The following is a 21128-nucleotide window of genomic DNA, read 5'->3' as shown; positions in this document are numbered from 1 at the left end:
CACCCCCCTTTCCCCTTCCTTTTCTCATCAACATGCTTATGACATTTCAGTTAAAACCTGTTTTCATTACATACCTTTATTTTAGACCCAGCGATGTAATCAATGGGTCTCTGTGGTTCTCTAAGCATTGCGAGCAGATTATGGCTTGTGGGAGAGGCTGATGGGGTTCTGTACTCGGCTTCCTGAAAACATACACAGTACAGTGCAAGTAATGGAATGGCTCTTGGAAGGAGTTTTGCAACTATTAAAATGCATGGATGGATGTTCTGGAGTAGTGGGCAATCCAAGGCAGCCTGCATCTGCATGTAGACCTCCCTAGATAACTCCATACTTGTGATGCTGAGCTTCCATGATTGAAAAGACTGAAATCCAATGAATGAAAGTTATGGGCCCGGGACAGCAAGACTTGGGAAAGAGTTGCATGTCTTGCAGCCAGGAAATGAGGCAGGCGCTATCTGACTTTGAGAGCTCACAGTGTGCAATGAAATCGGAGTAAGCTATTTCATTATAGGAGAGGAGCCTGTACAACTGTGTAAGACTGAAGGTTGGGCTGGAGTTTTACGGACATGTAATCAGTTGAATGTGCATAGACTGGGCACAGGTGAAGTTTAAGGTTTTAAATCCCTTGCATACAAGTAACCTCATGCTTAACACTGTGACCATGTGCATAGAACCTTTCTGAAAGGATACAAGTTGAAGGATTTTTGAATATTGAACTTGAATTGAGATTCAGATTCCTGTAAAATAGACAAACGGTGCCTTCTCCTAGTGTATTAACGTTTATTGGATGGAGCGATAAAGATAATATAAAAACAACTCACATAAGGGTATAGGAATAAGCACAAAGCAGGCCCCAGAGAAGACAGGCTAGCCAATCTTCTCCGGGACCTGCTTTGTAACATGTTGCTTATTCCTATACCCTTATGTGAGCAGTTTTGATGTTATCCTTATCGCTTCATCTGATAAACGTTAATACACTAGGAGGAGGCGCTGTTTGTCTATTTGTTTTACATGTGTTGTGAGGATACTTCCCAGTGGCTTTGAATTACGGCAGCCTTCTCCCTCAACGGTTTGAAGTTGAAGAACCCCGTTATGCTGGCCACTGTGGTGTACATAGTTTCCTTTGGACATGAGATTCAGATTCTTACAAATACTCATTTGACAGGTTCTCTTTAATGCATTTTTTTTGGGTGCCTTAAAGAGAACCTGTCAGAGAACCTGTCAGAAATGGGCATTTATAAGAATCTAAATTCCCACTCTTAAGTTGTTAGCCTGACCTCTCGGGATTGGTGCATATGCTGTTCTTTAGTGTTACTTAGTTGTGTTCTGTTCTGTCAGGCCATGGTCTAGCTGTCAGGCCCTCATGGAGGCTGACCTGTCTGCTGCCTGATCTCATGGCGGATAACGGACGCACTGCCAAAGAGGATAAAACAAACCAAACTATTTGTGGTTTTTTTCATGTAATACTTACAGCAACTTCAAAAACCTTAATAAAAAATTGAACTAACACATTTTTATCCTTTTTTTTGTTTTTGTTATGCACTTAGCTGTAGGTAGATAGTCTTTTTAAGTGACTCATTTATCGGTAGTGATTGTTAGGTGTATTCATTGCCTAAAGCCAGCATGCTATATCTAATCAGTGAATTACCTGTGTAGTTTAGTGAATCATAACAAGCTTTCACCAGCATCACTGCTTTTTCCAGCCTTGTGAGCGCAGGGTTATAATTGGAAGACATAATCAAAGGACGTGTTCCTTGTTCATTTTGGAGCTCTATAGAACTTTGTTCTCCACTGATGCTGGCCACAGCAAAGTACAGAATTTCTAACCCCACTTTTTCAATGAGTTGAGAATCTGAGATGTGCAGTCCCGATGAATGGTACCCTATTATCTTATTCTTTTTTGCAACAAAAAAACAAACCAAAAACCTCCTTAAAGTGATCTTAAACCTTTTGTACTTTTTTTTTTAAGATGAGGAAGTCCACACTTCCATTATCTGAATATTCTTCTAAAAAATGTCTTATTTCCTTTTTTCTCCAGCCAGTCCCCAAACTGCTATCCCCCGCTGCCTGTTTGTGGGTGTCTCCTTTAGGTAACCAGCTGCTAAGGAGACACCTATGTAGAGCTGCAGCTAACGATTATTTTCAAAATCGATTAGTTAGCCGATTATTGAGTTTGGTTAATCGGATAAAACATAAAATAAAATACATTCTAAAAAATGGCTCCAGTAATGGGACTACTAGTTTGTTTTGAGATTGTAGTCCATCACAGGAGTAAGCTTGGAGTGGTGGAAGTAAATAAGAAAAAAGTGTGGTGTGCAATATAGTGAAATGAAAAGTGTAAAATTATATAGCAATGAATGCAGAATGGCTCCGGCTATGGAGGACTACAAATCCCAGCAATAGTACATTATACAGCGCAATACAGAATACCACCAGCTACAGAGGAGTACAACAAATCCCAGCAATAATATATTATACAGCGAAATGCAGTATACCACCAGCTATATAGGAATACAACACATGCCAGCAATACATTATAGCTGGCGGTATTCTGCATTGCGCTGTATAATGTACTATTGCTGGGTTTTGTAGTCCTCTAAAGCTAGTGGTATTCGGCATTGCACCACTGTGTACTATTCCTGGGATTTGTTGTACTCCTCTGTAGCTGGTGGTATTCCACATTGCGCTGTATAATGTATTATTGCTGGGTTTTGCAGTCCTCTATACAGTGCAATGCAGAATACCACCAGCTATAGAGGGATACAACAAATCTCAGCAATAGTACATTATACATACTGTGTATAAAGTACTATTGCTGGGATTTGTAGTCCTCTGTATAATATACAGCACAATGTACCATCAGCTATAGAGGAATACAAATCCCAGCAATACATTGTAGAGCACCATGTGGGGGATTGCAGGCTTACCTGAGCAGTCTTCCAGCAACTTGCTTCTGAGATAGGGCCTGTCTGTCGGCGATTGTCATCCCCCCACCTGCTCCTCCTTACTTCTTCTCCCCGTGTCCCTGTGCCGATCGTGGATGTGGGTGAGGCGGGGAGGAGGTGCGGCGTGTGGAGCGTGGATGCGGGCGGGTCTGGCAGCGGCGAGCGTGAGGTGGGGAGGAGGTGCGGTGTGCAGTGTGTGTGGAGCAGTGAACAGGGCCAACTACCCAGAAGCCCATTAATCGATGATTGAAAAAGTTGACAACTTTTTCAATCGATTATAATCGATTATGTCGATTAGTTGTTGCAGCCCTACACCTATGCATGTGCATTCTCAGCTGGGACCTGTGCCTAGCTGTCTGCATCCATAGACACAAGCCATGGCCCCGTTTCTGCCAGTGTTCTCTTCGCAACAATTTGACTGACAGCAACAGGGTCCTATCACTCCTCTGCCCTCAGTACATCCATCCACAACCCGGATGTTCAGGGAACAACGCTTAGCTGCCTGGACCTGGTGGTAGTGACAAGGGACCATAGGTGGTAGTTTGGGGAAGGGTGCATAGAAAGGTACTGGGAGTTTTTTTACTTTTAATGCAGACGATGCATTTAGGTAAAAAATAAAAGCCTAGCGTTTAGTGCCATTTTAAATGTGAGAATTGTTTATTGTAGTTACATTTGTTTTTTTTTCTGTATTGTCTTGGTAACTCGAGATTCAGTTGGCTACATTAGCTGGAGCAAATGAAATGCACAGCTGCAACAGTGTATGCAGGAAATAATAATGTAACACACAAAGACACTTCTTTGACTTATTGGCACTCGCTACAAGAGCCACTTGGATATGACAGATCATTAAAGTGGTTCACAACCAGTTAAAGTTCGGAAAGCTTAGCAGTAGTATGTTAATGGTATAAATTAATGATACCTGATAATGACTTTAACCAAATTCCAGTGTGTCCCTAGAAATGTACTTCAAGGTTATTTGAACATTCCACAGTGACATCAAGCCAGATCATTGTCAAAATAAAATGAGTTTCCCTTTGTCGGTGTGGTGTTCATATGCCCCCCCCCCAGTCTCCACATCTAGTTCAGAATCACACTGGTAGGTTAATTGGCTTCTGATGGAATTAACCAGTATGTGAATATAATGGGGGCTACATGTCGTAGTCTTCACCGTGGCAGGGAATGATGTCATTGCGTCTTTAGGCCTTATTGATAAAAGGTTTGGAAGATAAAAGTGCAGCTATTGCCCAATAGCAGATTCCTGCTGACATTTTTCTAATGCAGGTTAGAAAATAAAAATGTATTTATAGCCGTCTGTTAAACCCACCAGATTAGGTTGGAGCTGTAAAAGTGAATATAGAAAAATAAAATTTACAGCTGGGATCGTGGAAATAATAAATCTTTACATTTAAATATAGTTTTTCTTTCGTCATACACAGAAAGTGTGAGTCAGATCACAACCTCACTTTGAACCCTGCTGGGTAATACAATTGATCGCTAAGAAAGGCTTTACTTTGCAGGTGAAAAGCTCCTTGGGACTTGCAGTGTTCTATAAGATGAAAGTGTCTAATTGTTTGGAAAGTGGTAAAAATAGTTCTGTTTTGTTTTAATATCCGTATGGAACCTAGTGAATTTAAAGTACATTTGAAAGGTCAGGATGCATGAAATGAAAATATTTTTGGGGGGGTTTTAAATGCATTTGCTGTTGAGTTGTGCTCTAGCAGTATTTTGTTCCCCCTAAAGGGTTAGTTCACCTTTTTACCTTTTAAAATTTACCATCCATTCCAGCGACTCCAGAACAATAAAAAAAAAAACACAGCTCATACTGTGAATGCGTTCATTGCGTGTCTTACTGGTTGGAAAAACAATGGTTGGTAGGAGATCGTTTCTTGCCCCCACTAAGAACCAATCCAACTGCGTTGTCAACTGTTTTGTTTTGGTTATGCATTGTTTACTGTGCGATACCACAGCAAAGGTTTATTAATTAGGCTAGCTTCACACCTAAGCAACTGAGCTGTTGTCGCGTGTTTCTGTTTGCACAATGTTGGTTTGAAAACCGCGTGATTTTGAATGCATAAAGATGTCTATGGGACCCAAATCGTGCGACATCCGCCCGAAAATCGCTCCTGTACATTTTTGTGCGACAGCCGATTTCTACCATGCAACAAATCGTAAAGGCGTGAACAGCTTCCATAGACTTGAATGCAAATCTCTGTTTTGTGCGATTAAAATCGCCTAGGTGTGAACCTAGCCTAAGGGTATTGTGTAAAGGACTTTAAATGATCCCTTCCCCCCACCCTTCCCCAACAGCGGTGCTCACCTAGTCGTGACATTCAAACTCGTGGAGTATCCCTCAGTGTCTATGTGTGCAGGGCAGTGGTCACTGCTTTAGATGTGATATCAGCAGGCCTCCCACCACTGGAGTAGAGCTGGGGAAAGACTGTGTCCCTTATTCCCCGTCCCCAAGATGAGCTTTAAGACACATCAGTTCTGACATCATGGAAATGCAGATCATTGCTCCATTGGTAATTATACATGGCTACCTTTAGCATGTGTGCTGCTTTAAATCTTTTTTAACTTGGCACTCTGCACAGACAGAGCTAGTGGCACCTCTATCTTGGAATTCTCTGGGAGAGCCAAAGACAAGTTGCTGCCCCTTTTTGCTAGGTCTCCTGCTGGCTGCTTCTAATTGAAGTGTGACCACCCGGCTGCATTTCTTTTGCTTTGGGGTACCCTGTTAAGCAAATATTGCACATTCCGATGGGGAGATTATGCAAAGTTATCAGCAGGCTGAAATAGAAAGACAAAAGCTTTACAGATGGTAAGGGGAGGTGAGCAGAATTAGAAGTTCAGGAGGAAAGCAGCTTGGATATTTGCTCTCCAAAACACCACCTCCTAAAATGTTGTATCCTTAAAGTACAACCAGTGGCTCCTGAATGACAGTCTAAACAAGTACCAAATCAGTTATGTCATCTACAAGCCCCACAAAGTGAACTAAATACTTCCTTTATCTTCTTTAAGCCAAGTCCTCCTTTGTTTACATCTCACACGCTCCTCCTACCAGTCACTGCAGCTCACAGTGAAGGGTTTCAGCAACAGAGGCGGTGCTATCAATCCAAAAAGACTAGGTGTGACCAGGTGCTGATTGACCAGCTACAGGCTTGTGTATCAGAGGTGGCCATGATGGCTATACGCTCTACAATAGTTTTTCATTCCACTGCAATACAAGCAGACACAACCTACATGAGTGACAATTCTCCTCTGAATTCAGGAGAAGTGGAGCAGGGTTTCCACACTTTCACAGGAAGCTGCATTAGGTGGACTTTACTGGCTGGATTAACAGGTATTTGTGGGACTTTGCAATAGAAATCTGCAAGTCGAGATTACTTTTTATTAAATCCTGCAGCACGTATAATAATATTTTTAATGGTTCTACTTTAACAGTAGTTAATTGCTAGAGGGACATGGGGCCAACCTTGACTCTGCAAGCCAAAATCCATATTTCATAATAGGCTCTCTGAGCGTTCAGAATAAAATCCAAAGCTACACGCTGTCATTTATAGATGCCTGCTTTGGAAGTCTACTGGCAGTTGCTAATGTAAAGCAAATGTTCTATTATAGAAACGTTGCAGCCCACTTTGTTTCCTTAGAAAAGTCTTTCTGCAACGTTGGGCTGCAACGTTATTAGAAATCTGCAAGTCGAGATTACTATTTATTAAAGGAGAACTATGGGGGTCAGTGTTTTTCCCCATAGTTCTCCTTGGGGTAACGGGAGGACACCAACTAGCGTCCTCCCGTTACCCTAAGCTCAGTACAGCTTGCGGTATACTGAGACGCCGCACCTGGAGCGGATCCTGACTTAGATGACGGGATCCGCCCAGCTGCGTGAGTGACAGCTGGCTCTGCCTATCTAGAGGCAGAGCCAGCTGTACCCGCCCCCGCCCCCGTCCGTTCCGCCAGTCAGCGCTGGCAGATCGGAGCGGGGAATCCAGCCCCTCCCCCTGTCACGGCAGAGAGCTGTGACAGGATCGAGAGGTGAGGGAACCCGGTAAGTGTTCCCTCACCTCCCGATCTACTGAGCCGACCTGTGACAGTCTCATTGTCACAGGTCGGCTTAGAACTATGAGGTTAGTGGAAATCACTCATGTCATAGTTCTCCTTTAAATCCTGCAGCACGTATAATATTTTTAATGGTTGTACTTTAAAACAGTGGTTTCCTGTTTGACAAATTTTTTGCTGATTAATTTCTTCTTCTGTAAAGATGTTTTCTGTGTATTAATCAGCTGTCTTTTACTGTACTTACAATGGGTCTTCTAGTGCACATGACAGCTGGACCTCTGCTGCTGACATTGAATCTAGGTTCACACTTGTAAATCTGCATTTTCATGCATATTTTGTGCATTTCTAATGCACGCTGATGCTCATTTTTGATATGTTTTTATTTTCATGCGTTATGTAAAGATGTATCCATTCAGGCACCATTACATTTGCTTCCGGGTTTTTCTGCGTTGTGGTGTTGTGCTATCTGAACTATCTTGATCAATGTCTTCTGTGGCCTCTTTCTAGGTCCTCTCTAGGTCTTCCTGTCCCAATCTGGCTATACTTCATGGTCCATGTCCTTCAGGCCTGCTGGTGCTTGCTGTGATTATTTGTAGTAGTCATTGGGGTCCTAGAACTATTTCCTTGCACTCATCAGCCTTTTTAAACTTCATTAATCATTCTGTGGCCTGCTTCTTCAATGTTGCTTTGAGGGCTTGTTCACACCAAATGCAGACCAGATCTGCATGAGTTTCTGCACACGCAGTGCAGTGGATTTTGCCGCGTTTTAATGCGTTCCAGGCCGTTTTTGGTAAAAAAACAAAAACATTTATTTTTTTAAGTTTAAAATGGTCTTTCAGGTCGTTTGCATGCGTTCCAGAGCAGGTAAAATAGGGCTTGCTGCAGTTTTTTTTTACATGCTCTGGAACTGAACGCTGCGGTGTGAACTAGAGCCCAAAATACCATGATAATACATTGGACGCAGTTTTAATCTTGTCTGTAACTGCTCTGCTCTGCTCCTGGCATGCGCTTGGTGTGAACAAAGCTGAAGCCTGGCTAGAGTAGAGGTTACTATGAGGAGACTGGTTGCTCAAAAGCTCACAAAAATGTATGTATGTTTTTTCATGTTCTCCCATTGGAGACTATGGTGCCAAAAAAGATGCGTTGTTGCACAAAAAAATTCATATGTACAGGAGTCAGAGGGACTGGAAGCATTGGTCAATCTCAGCAGTGGAAACACACAACAAATGCTCATTGTTCAGTCTAGGGAGGAAGAGTAAGGCTCCTTTCAGACGGGCTGTCCGATCTGATTCCCAATATTCGTTTGTGGGCAACCGGCGGTAAAGGTATGGTCATCTGTTTACACCCCATAAGCCCTGACTCCGGCCAGGTCTGGAAAAACAAACAGAATAAAGTTCTGTTTCGCTGGACCTGTTCGTGCCTAATGTAATCTGATGTAAACGGACACATCTCCATTCACATCCGACTCCACGTTGACCGACATGGGGTCCGGCAGTTTTAGTTCTTTGCTCCAAGATGGAGAAAGAAATCTGGACGGACATGGATGTCTGTGCAGGGATCCCCTCCTGATCAGCCCACGGGCCTTAGGAACAGGAAGGCATAAAGAGCAATAAAACCTGATTTGAGATTCTGTGATCCCCTTTCCACTCTTTTCTCGTCCTGGTGTCACAGGGGTGTCATGGAGATGCACAGTGAGGGTGAATCTCCTCAAAAGATTTACAGACCCGATAAAAATTGACAGGGGTCTAACCATTTCTTTACTCTTTGCAGAACAAAAGAAAACATTTTTAGCTGGTTTTAAAATGAATGGATATGCAAGTTATATGCAGAAGAAATGTATTCGTCATGCACTTTCTATGCATTTAAGTCTAAAAACACCATATCACAACGTGGGGAAGGTTATCCTGTCTAGATAAAGCTCATGTAACGTGTGTGGATAGGTGTGTTTAATCCTTGTAAGCCCAATTCAGCATGCTCAAGGGTCACGTTTTGAAGGAGATGGAGATTAACTCTATGAGGAAGTCTAAGAATGAACTGCAGGTTTCGTTTACCCTGAGAAAATCACTTTGATGAAAAACTTTGATAAAATAGAAAAGCGAACCTGAAATTCTGTGTAGAGAATGAGCTGTTACAAAAAAGAACAATTCACATTTGGCCACATCTGAGCTCTGACATTTAGGCCTTGTTCACACCAAATGCAGAGCAGATCCGGTCAGGTTTCTGCACACGCACGCTAGTCTTTTAGATGCGTTTTGACGCGTTTTGGGCTAAAAAATATTTTTTTTTAATTTTAACGTGCTTTCAGTGCGTTCCAGGCATTTGCATGCGTTTTTGATGCGTTTGCAGCTCCAGAGCAGGTAAAATAGGGCCTGCTGCAGTTTTTGTACCTGCTCTGGACCTGCACGCTGCGATGTGAACTGGAGCTAAAAATACCATAGGAATACATTGGATGCAGTTTTGATCCGGTCTGCTCTGCACCGCGCTTGGTGTGAACTAGCCCTTAATGAACTGGGTCAACCTTAAACAAGGCTTGTGTTAGCAGTGATAGTTGGAGTTCCTCTAATACCTTAATGAGGTTATAGTTATGGCCATCTCCGTTACAAATGGTGTGTGACGTCTCATAACCAGATCAATATTGTTCCATTATGCATTGTATTTTGGCATTGTCCCAAGCTGGGCAGCAGTGTAGAAATAAGGTTTAGTGTTATGATTATTTTTAATCAAGGTTTATGTTAACTGGCTGCTAAGCACAAGCGGCATCAGTTTTTTTTTCTTCTTTTTACGGGGGAAAAAAAATGAAATGTTTTTTTTAATGTTTTTTTTCTTTTTTATGTCAGAATTTCATGGTATACGTCTTTTTTTCCAGTTTCCCATGCTGAAGAGGACACATTCACACAGATGAACCAAGAAGAAAAGTGGCAGTTGTGCAATCCTAGATAGTTGGACGGCAGACTGCTAAAGCAGGATGCCGTCAACAAGTCGAGCTGGAAGCCTGAAGGACCCAGATATAGCAGAGCTCTTCTTTAGGGATGACCCGGAAAAGCTTTTCAGCGACCTCCGAGAAATCGGTCATGGGAGTTTCGGCGCAGTTTATTTTGTAAGTATTACATTTTTTTTTTTTTTTTTTTTAAATTTACCCAGATTATAGAAGGATGAAAACCCGTTGGTATAGTTGGACGGCAGACTGCTAAAGCAGGATGCCGTCAACAAGTCGAGCTGGAAGCCTGAAGGACCCAGATATAGCAGAGCTCTTCTTTAGGGATGACCCGGAAAAGCTTTTCAGCGACCTCCGAGAAATCGGTCATGGGAGTTTCGGCGCAGTTTATTTTGTAAGTATTACATTTTTTTTTTTTTTTTTTAAATGTACCCAGATTATAGAAGGATGGAAACCCGTTGTGCCTTCTTACAGCTTGACATTTTTCAATAAGATGCTGATTATTCCCTGTTCTTATGTTTGCTTTGCTGATTGATTTGGTGTGCAAAGACATCATTTGCGCCACATGACAGACAGTCATGTGGCACAAATGATGTCTTTGCACAAAAAATACAGACCTTGAATACACTAGTGGCATGAATATCTGTAAAAGCATCCACTTAATATGTAATCATGAATGTGTACTCATGTTCTGAAAGCAATTTCAATCAAAATACACAGCGCTATTTTGATTTAAATCATTTGTGAAGTGAGTTCACTTTTTCACTGCGGCTGTTAGAACTATTTAGCAGCATTTAGGGCTTGTTCACACGACGTCCGGATTCTGTCTAGACCAGATCCGTGCGCTCATGCACCCAAAATGTATCCCTATGTGTTTTATGGGCTACAGTTCTCACAAGCGCAGTCCGTTCCGGTCTGGACAGAAAAAATACTGCATGTCACATTTTGTCTGGTCCGGAAATGCACGAACGCGTCAAACGCAACGAAAACGCACTGCAGCCAACATACTGAGAGCCCCACTCCAACCAAACTTGAACACTTTAAAAACACATCAAAAACGCACTGCATGCACAACACTGCGTCTCCAGATCTGGACCAGAAAATCTTGTGAACAAGCCCTTAGGGAGTAATATGAGTGAGGATTTTGAGAAAAAAATATATTCTGAAAGCGGTGCTGTTCTATAGAGAAGTGAAGGCATATATATTGGGGTTCTTGTAGCTGTGAAATACTGTCCTGCGGAAGCCAGTGCTCCACTTTCTCTGGTAGTGCTGCAGTGTTTGTCATAGGGGGCAGAGACAGTCAGTGGTTCTCTCTGAACATCAAATCCCCCACCTCGGTAAAAATTCAGAAGGTTATAAGAACCCTTCAAAGTGGGACTAACCTCAGGAGTTACCTGAACTATTAACAAACATGTATGTTATTTGTGTATCCCTCGACTGTAGATCCCCAAATCATCTCTGAATGGGTGCTGACACTGTCCTTCCTTCTGGAACTTGCTCCTGTGATGGACTACTATCTCACATATAGTTTACTAATTTGTATTGAGATTGTAGGAATCTTGGAGCAGTGGCTACTTTACAACACACACAAGGACCACGGGGAACAAAAGTAGCCACCCTCCAGAAGGAAGGACAGTGTCAGCACCAATTCAGAGATGATTTGAGGATCTACAGCCGGTTGATACACAAATAAGATACATTTTTGTTAATAGTTAAGGTACTTGAATGCATTTTAGGATTTAACTCATGTGCTGTTTACTTGATGATATTTTTGACAAACGAAAACCCCACTCATTCATCAAGTTTCGTTAGGGCAGAGAGACATTTTTCATCCCGAGTTGATTGAAAAATTTTGTTCGCAATATCCAAAACAAAAATTGATGATGTACCATCAACTGTGCAACATTTGTTCGAAAGAACGTTTGTGTACGATTTCCAAACGAAAATTGTACAATGTATGGCCACCGTTACTCTCTCATAGTAATGGAAGTAGGTGAAGCTAGTTTTGGTAATACATTCTCGGTGCATTGGGCCTGGTTACAAATGCAAGCAGAGCAGGCTGTGGGGTTTACAAGGGGTTTGTACAGACTGACCCACCCAGCTCTCTGCATTTAGGTGTACATGAATTCATAGTTGTGTGAACTGGTTTATTAACCTGCCAGAGCTGTCAATGTTTGCTTTTGGCCCTATTTCAGCTTAATCTTTCACATTTTTTAATGTACAAGAACAATCCGAATTCCACTAGCTATTTTAGAGAGCACTTGCTCTGCAAACCTATTGGATGCTCATCATAAAAGAAACATTTGATGATCGTCATGAAAGAAACATTTGGCTTCACACTAGTGCGGCCTGTACAGGCAGTGACTCATTCTCTGTTACTTTGTTCAGGGTGATTAATTGTCCAACATGACATGGGTGGAAATTATTGCTGTTCAGTGTATTCTTAAAGCTGCAACTGCTTCTCACAACAAAAACCTGATTTTCATATAGTGTATGACCGAGAGAAAATAACAGCTGCAGCACCATGATGCTTGCTTCAAAAAGGTAGCAATGCGACTTCCATGTTGATATTGTTTTCCCCTCGCTTGTAAGCCAGGGCTGGACAAATCTCAGGCGCCAGGTAGCCAAAGCTCCTTAAAATTACAGCCGGTGCCTAACTTTTGAGGGTTTCTCTAGTTATTGTCAATGACGCTGGCACATAACAATCCTGCTGACTCCTGGATTGCACAGGCTGGCTCCTGAATTCCATCCTAATTTCTCCACCCCTGTTGTAATATAAACATTTGTGTTGGTGCTGAAGTATAAAGTATGGTAAAAGAGTTTGTTGCCCACAACAAGCAGCTTGTGCTATTTTACAATACAAATTAGAGATGAAAAACAATTCAGCTATAGGAGACCTAGAACCTGTGAAGACTGATCTCCAGGGAGATGTCTAAATACACTTGTCAAAATACATACATTTTATTTGTTTACTTGGCAAAAGATGAATGATTGTCCATAAATTCAGAAGATTTACTTGACCCTGCCAGGTTGGTGAGCGCACTCTTTCTTTTTGTTTGTTTTTTAATACGGTTGGGTAACTCAGATTGGTCTCCTCCCTGTTAGGGCTGCAACAACGAATCGACATAATCGATTATTGAAAAAGTTGTCAACTTTTTCAATCATCGATTAATCGGCTTCCGATTGGTTGGACCTGTTCACGGCTCCACACACGCTGCGCCCCACACCTCCTCCCCACCTCATGCTCGCCGCTGACAGACCCGCCTGCCCGCATCCACACGCCGCACCTCTCTCTGCCTCACGCTCACCGCATGCCCAAATCCACGATCAGCACAGGGACGCGGGGAGAAGAAGTAAGGAGGAGCAGGTGTGGGCGGATGACAGCCACCGATAGATCTTTTTTTTTTTTTTTATTCTTTTTTTTCATCTCTGTCTTAGGCACATGATGTGCGTACCAATGAAGTGGTGGCCATCAAGAAAATGTCCTACAGTGGCAAGCAGTCAAATGAGGTAAGCTTCTTTATATCAATAAATCACTGTTGTAACCAAAGATTTGAACAGGGATGTCTTAAATTGATCCCCATAGGAAGTTTTTTGATTTTCTGTACTCACAAGTTCTCTGCCTACATCATTGAGAGTTAGCATTCGTGTTTGCTGCTCGAGGCGCCATTAGGCCACACTATTTACATTCACCCCAAGTTCAAATGCATATTCCAAAACGGTAGCAGTTTCCGCTTAGACGGCTAAGCTACCAGCATGGTTGTTCTAGGAAATATCAGGGCTTGATAAAGACTGGAAAGAAGTCCATTCAGGTAGGCGTGCCTCTAGTAAACACTTGTATAATTCAATAACAATAAACACATTCAGGTATTACTAAAACCTCCAACGTTTTTACAATTCATTATTCTCAATCAGGGGAACCAGAATTTAGATTAATAAAAGTGTGCGCCCAACACTTACTTTTTTGTCTTTACTTCCAGTCAGCGCTGGAGGATCGGAGCGGGGAGGGGGGGGAATCCCTGCATGGAGCGGTGACTTACAGTCACTACTCTCTGCAGGGAGATCGAGAAGTGAATGAGCAACGGTATGCTCACGTCCCGATCTATTGAGCCGACGTGTGACAGTTTCATTGTCGCACGTCGGCTCGAACTATGAGGATAAGTGATTTTTCACTCGCCTCATAGTTCTCCTTTAATGACACTTGGAGTACAAAACATGAACTTTCACCTTTTTAAGGACTTTGCAAGTACAGAAAAATACCTGTTCATCTGACAGACATGCACTCGACTCTTAAGCCCTATTGTGAGATGACAACACAGGGCATTTTTGTGGACTGAGTGGTGATAACCCTGCCCAATGCAATTTGCTAAACTCCCACTCTCAGATATTTGCAACATAAATGCTGGAAGGGCACACAGGAAGAGTGCAGAGTGCAGAGGGCACAGGACAGCTCTGATATTCTTCTTTTTTTTTTTTTTTTTTTTTTTTTTTTTTTTTTCATTTTTTTTTTTTAAATTTTTTTATAATTTTTTTTTTTTTTTTTTAATGTGCAATTCGTTCAGCTCTTGTTTTTTTTTTTTTTTTTTTTTTTTTTTTTTCTTTTTTTTTTATACATTCTTTATTTATAGATTTTTCAATATAATAGAAAAAGAAACAGTCGTACATAGAGTACAATAAAGCAGGTCAAGGAAAACCAAAACAAGCATCAGTACGGTATCATAGGAGAAAGCTCTTCTCAAATGGTGTATTAAACAGACCGAACGGGAGCAAAGAACAGAAGGTCACCGTTAGGCTTTAGAAACTTAATCTTGTCTTTTCTCAAGGGTTTAAACAGTTTTATAAATGATTGATATGTCTGATACTAATTTAATAGTATGTAGGTTAGAATTTTGGAGATTAAAATGTGTTACATTTGCTAGCCTTTTATTTTGTGTAGATGTTGATATATATCTTTCTGTACTATACTACACTACAGGTTCTCCTAAAAGCACCAGTGATGCATTTAACACTGATCCATGAATCCATACTTCTTAGTCAATACACCTTTTTAGTTCTCTCCATCTTTTCTTTAGTTCACCAATATGTAACCGTTGTTATTCTGCACATTATTTGCTGGTTATTGCCATCACAGCTATTATTGGATACCAGTTGTGGGAGCTAATTGTTATTCCCTTGGCATTTTGATTTGTTTGCCCTTCTGCCACATAATTTATCTGACATCAGGGAGTCTGAATTGTCTGTGTACGTATAGATTTAGCTGACATACTGCTTTGTCATAGTTTACAGAGCAGAAGTGGTAGGTTCTATTCCTGCAGCTCTTCAGTATGCAGTCACTCCTGCTTGTTTAGCAAGACTTTTGAAACTGGTTATTGCATTCTTGGTACCTGTATAAAAGGTTTATTAGTGGATTCTTTTAAATAGTTTGTAGTAAGGTTAATAGTAAACAATAAGTCTATTAAAGTTGACCTAAAGTATTTGTTGACCATTCGTGGCAAAGTAAAGGGTTTACTCAAGTGGCGCCCTCTGTAGCTGCACCTAATCTTCTTGCTTTCACTCCCCCATTGCTCTGTTAGGCTGCCTGCTTACGCAGGGTTGAGTACTTTCTCCTCACCCCATGTGTCTAAGCAGTCAAGCACCAGCACTGTCATGTGATCTGAAGGGGAATAAATCCCAGGTATTTTTTTTGCTCCCAGTGGCCAAACATGGGGGCAGGGAGCACACAGAAAATGCGTATGTGCAACTAGGGAGGGCAGCAGTTAAGTGAACCTGTTTTGCTATGCATGGGCAAGTTGCAGGTTGACTTTGACTCCCAACCACTCTGGCAGTTAACTTTTTTCTTTTGTGAAGCTGTCTGCAGAAGCGCTGTCCATTACTGTAGATCTGTATTTTCCCTTTGGCTTGCTCATGGTTGGCCGATACAGAAGAGATGAAAGCATGCACAGATACAGGGATGCATGAGTGCTTTTTATTTAAAGCTGGAAGCACTGCAGCATCTATACTCCCCATCAGTGTATTCCCATTTGTACATTCATTTAGATGCCTCATTGATGACCTGCACTGTCTTGATGTATTTGATGTTCTTGTCGTTGAATGAGCTATGTATGAGGAACAGCTAAGCAGTTTTTATTCTTGTCACAGGTGCATTGTTTCATATGCTGTGTTTTGAATTGGCTAACATTGTTTAAGGCCATAGGCATCATTAAATAAATTAGTAAACTGACTTTTAGCACCTTGACACTGTAGCGCTCTCTGTGAAATAGGCATGTGTGGCAGGTGAACCTGTTATGATTTGCATGAGCATATCAGAGGAACCTAGTTACAACAACAACAACAACAAAAAAGCCCAGGGACTGTGCCTGCTGGTGGCTGAAATCCCACACTGTGGAACAAGCTCAGTTGTTAGCTTGGCATCAAGATGTTAGGACATAGAAATTTCCTCTTGGACACCCTACTTCCTTCAATCATATTTGACACATCCTGCTAGTCTCCCCAGTTTCAGCATTCAAGCATATACATTTTCTTGCACTGTGCAGGTTTGGCTGCAACAGCACTGTCTAGGGCAGTGGTTCTCAACCTTTCTAGGGCAGGGACCCCTTGGTAACATTTGCCAAGTTGTGGTGACCCCCAACGGTAAAATTTAGGGATGACGCGGCTGCTGCAGCGACATCTGGCGGCGTGGCGGGAGAACTGACACTGCTGCGCTAGGAGAGGGATGAGGAGGACTCTCACCTTTTATTGTTTATTTTTTATAATTTTCTTATTTTTGAATTATTTGTTTCTTATTTCTTTTTAATCGATTTTTTTTTTGTTTATTATTTTATTTTTCTTTAATCATTTTTGTATATATTTTTTTTTCCACTTAACTTCATTGCTATCACAAAGAGGTGACAGGTTCTCTTTATTGACCCTGTCACCTCCAATACAGGAGTCCTAGCACAGCACTGTGCGGGAACTTCTGTGGCAGGTGAGAGAGGAAGACTGCTATCCCCTCTCACTGTGCACACGGAGCGGCAGGTTTACTTTTAACCCTGTCGGAAAAAAAAAAATATCTTTCTCCTGGAAAGTTTTTTTTTTCTTTTCTGACTGGAAAAAAAAGAGCAGAGAAAGCGCTTCTCTCCTGGGTGGCCGGAAGCCGCTAGGCGACCCCTGGCACATCGTCATTCGACCCCCGAAGGGGTCCCGACCCCCAGGTTGCGAACCACTGGTCTAGGGCATGGTAAGCCTGGCGTGTGATGCTTCTCCCCTCCACGTGGGGCAAAAGAGTGGGAGCTACTATCTTACATTGTTTTCTGCTACTACCTCTGTGGGTGCTGGGGAGGAGCCACTGGTTAAGGCTTTGATGACTGCCACGACTGCATGGGTTCAATAGAATGCTAAATTACATTTCCTGACAGCTATTGTCTTAACGAATACCCAAAACGTGACTGTGGCTGATGGCTGCAGTCACTGTTTGGGCAACTTGTTTCCACCTGGCTCCTTCAATCTTTTAATCCAAGTTTGTCAATCTGGGTGGGGTTGGCAGGACCATCCAGAGCTCGAATTTTGGCCGATTCACAGGAATTGACTAGAATTAGAGCCATGTATGACCAGCTTTATTTGGAATAACTTGATTCAGGGTTGATGTGCAAAATCTCCCACTTGTTTATATTTTGTTAAAATGAAGCATTTTCTAGTATTTAATATATTCCATCTCTTGGTATTCTTTAGCAAGGTGACGTGTTAAAATCTTAAAAAAAAAAAAACTAGCTCTTTTTAGATATTTCCTCTTACAATTGTCCTATAAGATGTTTTTTTTTATCAGGTGATCATACTAGAGTCATATCAAAGATTTCTATGTTTCTCCACAGAAATGGCAGGATATCATCAAAGAAGTGAAATTTCTTCAAAGGATAAAACATCCGAACAGTATAGAATATAAAGGCTGCTATCTGAGGGAACATACAGCATGGGTAAAAATCCTTTTACTCGGCTACAACTGTGCCATTGTGTTATCCCTGTGTCTGCCTGGTCTCAGTGGGTCTCCATGTGTCTTTTTGTGTTAAACGTGTATATTTTTAAAGCAGACAAAGTATCTCTCTTCTCTTCTATACTATTCAGATGCATGTTTATTTACCTCCAGCTTCCATGTTACCAGATTAAGTATAAAATATGTGATTCCCTTACTGTAATTTGGGATTCTTTTGATAAGTGTTTACCGTTGCAAATTGCACACAAGTGATTTTTTGACGAGTCTTGTAGGCTATCTAGCAGATAAAATTGTTTCGTTGTATAACAGTTATTGATTTGGGATGTTTATTCCCTTCCTGCTACTGTGTGCTGTCACAAGCAAATTGCACAGACTTACAGTTATTGTTGGCACAGTTGAAAGCAGCGTTCCACAACTTGTGGCATCATTGGTGTGAAGGAACCTAAAGCCAATTTTGCCTCTCATTGGAAAAAGTAATTCTTCCCTTACCACAATATTTGCAGTTGGGATAAATCTCTGGATAATTTGCATGTTATTGTTTAGTAACTATAACCATGGATAGAAGCAAGAAGTCTGTTCTTTAATTCTGTCATTGATTTTGATTTACTACCTCATTTGGCCAGGAAACTTGCTGCCTTGACAGTTGGTAATATACTCGCATTCTATAGAAGGAGCAAATATCTATTTCTACAGATTTAAACCTTATGCTGTTGTCTTTAACCCCTTCACGACCTATGACGGGATAATCTCCTCATGAAGTCGGAAGGGGTTACACAGGCTCCCGGCGGCTTTTAGAGTCTGTTCAGTTTTGCAGAGCCGGCGACCGGCTTTACAATAGAAGTGATTCTGGCGCCTGACACCCCCTCCTTGTTTCCCGGGCTCCGTTGTCCCTCCTACGGGCCCAGGACTGGCTTGCCGGGTGTCAACGGGAAGCTGGGGAGGAGAGAGACGTACATCCGTGCGCCGATCCCCTCCTAGTACTATGGGACAGGGGGCGACGCGTATTGCATCACTTCCGATCCCATCGCTGTCAGTTCTGGGCTCCTGAAGCCCAGCAATAAGCTATTGAAGTGTATAAAGAGTATAAAGGTCATTACACGCTGCCCGGTTTCCTGATTGGCCGTGTTCTGGCTGGAGAGGCCCCGGGGGTGACAGGCTGGACATACCAAGGTAAGAGGGGATTTTCTTGTTAATCGGGAAGCCAGGTGGCGAGTCATTACACGCCACCTGGCTTTCTGAATAGGACTTCCGTTACTCGGTAATTGGTATCGGCGAGTACCGAAAAACTATCAGTACTCTGTACCAAAATACCGGTATCGGTGAATCCCTAATTATCACCATATCTACCAGTAGAGGGCAGTCCAGGTGAGATCTGTAAACAGGGTGAGCTTGCCCTGTTTTATCCTTTTATTAGAATTTAAATAAAATAGTTATAGCAATAAAAGTAAATTGGAAAATAAAAACACTTCTATCACTATTTAGCTGTCAGAAAAGCCTTTGCTGTGTATCATACAAGCCAGTTACGATTCAAATGTCTTGTCTGTCTGTGTCTGTCTATCTATCTATCCCGAAGAAAAACATACACTATATTGCCAAACGTTTTGGGACACCCCTCCAAATCATTGGATTCAGGTGTTCCAATCACCTCCATGGCCACAGGTGTATAAAATCAAGCACCTAGGCATGCAGATGCTTCTGCAAACATTTGTGAAATAATGGGTCGCTCTCTTCCTTGCTACTAAATATTCCATGGGCAACTGTTAGTGATATTAGAGCAAAGTGGAAGCAACTGGGAACAACAGCAACTCAGCCACGAAGTGGTAGGCCATGTAAAATGACAGAGCGGGGTCAGCGCATGCTAAAGCGCACAATGTGCAGAAGTCGCCAACTGTCTCCAGAGTCAATAGCTACAGACCTCCAAACTTCATGTGGCCTTCAGATTGGCACAACAACAGTGCGAGGAGAGCTTCATGGAATGGGTTTCCATGGCCGAGCAGCTGCATCCAAGCCTTACATTACCAAGTGCAAAGCAAAGAGTCAGATGCAGTGGTGTAAAGCACGCCGCCACAGGACTCTAGAGAAGTGGAGATGTGTTCTCTGGAGTGACGAATCACATTTCTCTGTCTGGCAATCCGATGGAAGTTTCTGGGTTTGGCGGTTGCCAGGAGAACGGAACTTGCCTGACTGCATTGTGCCAAGTGTAAAGTATGGTGTAGGGTTGTTTTTCAGGAGTTTGGCCTGGCCCCTTAGTTCCAGTGAAGGGACTCTTAAGGCATCAGCATAACAAGACATTTTGGACAATTTCATGCTCCCAAGTTTGTGGGGCCAGTTCCTGTTCCAACATGACTGCGCACCAGTGCACAAAAGCAAGGTCCATAGAGACATGGATGAGCGAGTTTGGGGTGGAGGAACTTGACTGGTCTGCACAGAGTCCTGACCTCCACCCGATAGAACATCTTTGGGGTGAATTAGAGCGGAGACTGCGAGCCAGGCCTTCTTTATCTATCTATCTATCTATCTATCTATCTATCTATCTATCTATCTATATATATATATATATATATATATATATTATACAGTATATTATATACAGTATATTGCAGCTTACCATTCCTTAGATTTCTCACATACTTGCTTGATTTTTGGCCAAGCAAGCTAGGCTTTGCAGGTTGCACACTTCTATATATTGGTTGACATCCCATCTATCTTCTTTCCATGATTAGAATTGTCTCACAGCTGTTGAAAGGTAATGTTGGCTGTTTTCTTTTCAGCACAGGTTTGTTGAGTTGTGCTATATTACATATTGCAAAGTTAATATTTTATATTCTTCTCTTCCTTAGCTGGTCATGGAATATTGTTTAGGATCTGCATCAGACTTACTAGAAGGTAATTCTTAAACTGACTTTAATGAAATGTATAATGTGTTTGTAGTCCATTTCTTGTGTTCAGTTAGAGGTTGTCATAAGTGAGTAGGCAGCCCTCTACTTTCTTGTCAAAGTGTAAAATCTTACACAATCTGCCAGAGAAACTGTTGCTGGTGATTTTAATTTTTTTCTGGTCTACAGAGTCCATAGAAAAGCACAGTGACTGTTGTTAGTGCTTGATCCATGTAATTTCAAACATCAAAGTTGCTTATACTTGCACACCACTCAGATATAGATACATGGTGGTAATTTAGCAGTAAAGGTTACAGGTTGTTTGGCATATGTTATTTTAATATTTAATG

General features: G+C 41.9%; 1 protein-coding gene across 3 annotated transcripts in view; it reads left to right on the top strand.

Annotated features, from left to right (window-relative positions):
• Positions 1 to 21128, top strand: part of TAOK1 (TAO kinase 1) — a 79900-nt gene that overhangs the window by 26902 nt on the left and 31870 nt on the right. For 2 of the 3 annotated variants that reach the window (XM_018563432.1, XM_018563430.1), the window contains exons 1-4: positions 10182 to 10330; positions 13375 to 13446; positions 17784 to 17885; positions 20743 to 20788. In XM_018563432.1, the coding sequence (XP_018418934.1) occupies positions 10199 to 10330; positions 13375 to 13446; positions 17784 to 17885; positions 20743 to 20788 (352 nt within the window). In that variant the 5' untranslated portion in view covers positions 10182 to 10198. Of the gene's footprint in view, positions 1 to 9867; positions 10099 to 10181; positions 10331 to 13374; positions 13447 to 17783; positions 17886 to 20742; positions 20789 to 21128 lie in introns of those variants that run through there. The other variant, XM_018563431.1, reaches the window with a different exon arrangement.

The sequence above is a fragment of the Nanorana parkeri genome, unplaced genomic scaffold (assembly GCF_000935625.1).
Source record: "Nanorana parkeri isolate BGI_ZX_2015 unplaced genomic scaffold, ASM93562v1 scaffold663, whole genome shotgun sequence".
Classification (NCBI taxonomy): Eukaryota; Metazoa; Chordata; class Amphibia; order Anura; family Dicroglossidae; genus Nanorana; species Nanorana parkeri.
Note: the sequence above shows the minus strand (reverse complement) of the source record. Positions and strands in the feature narration are given on the sequence as shown.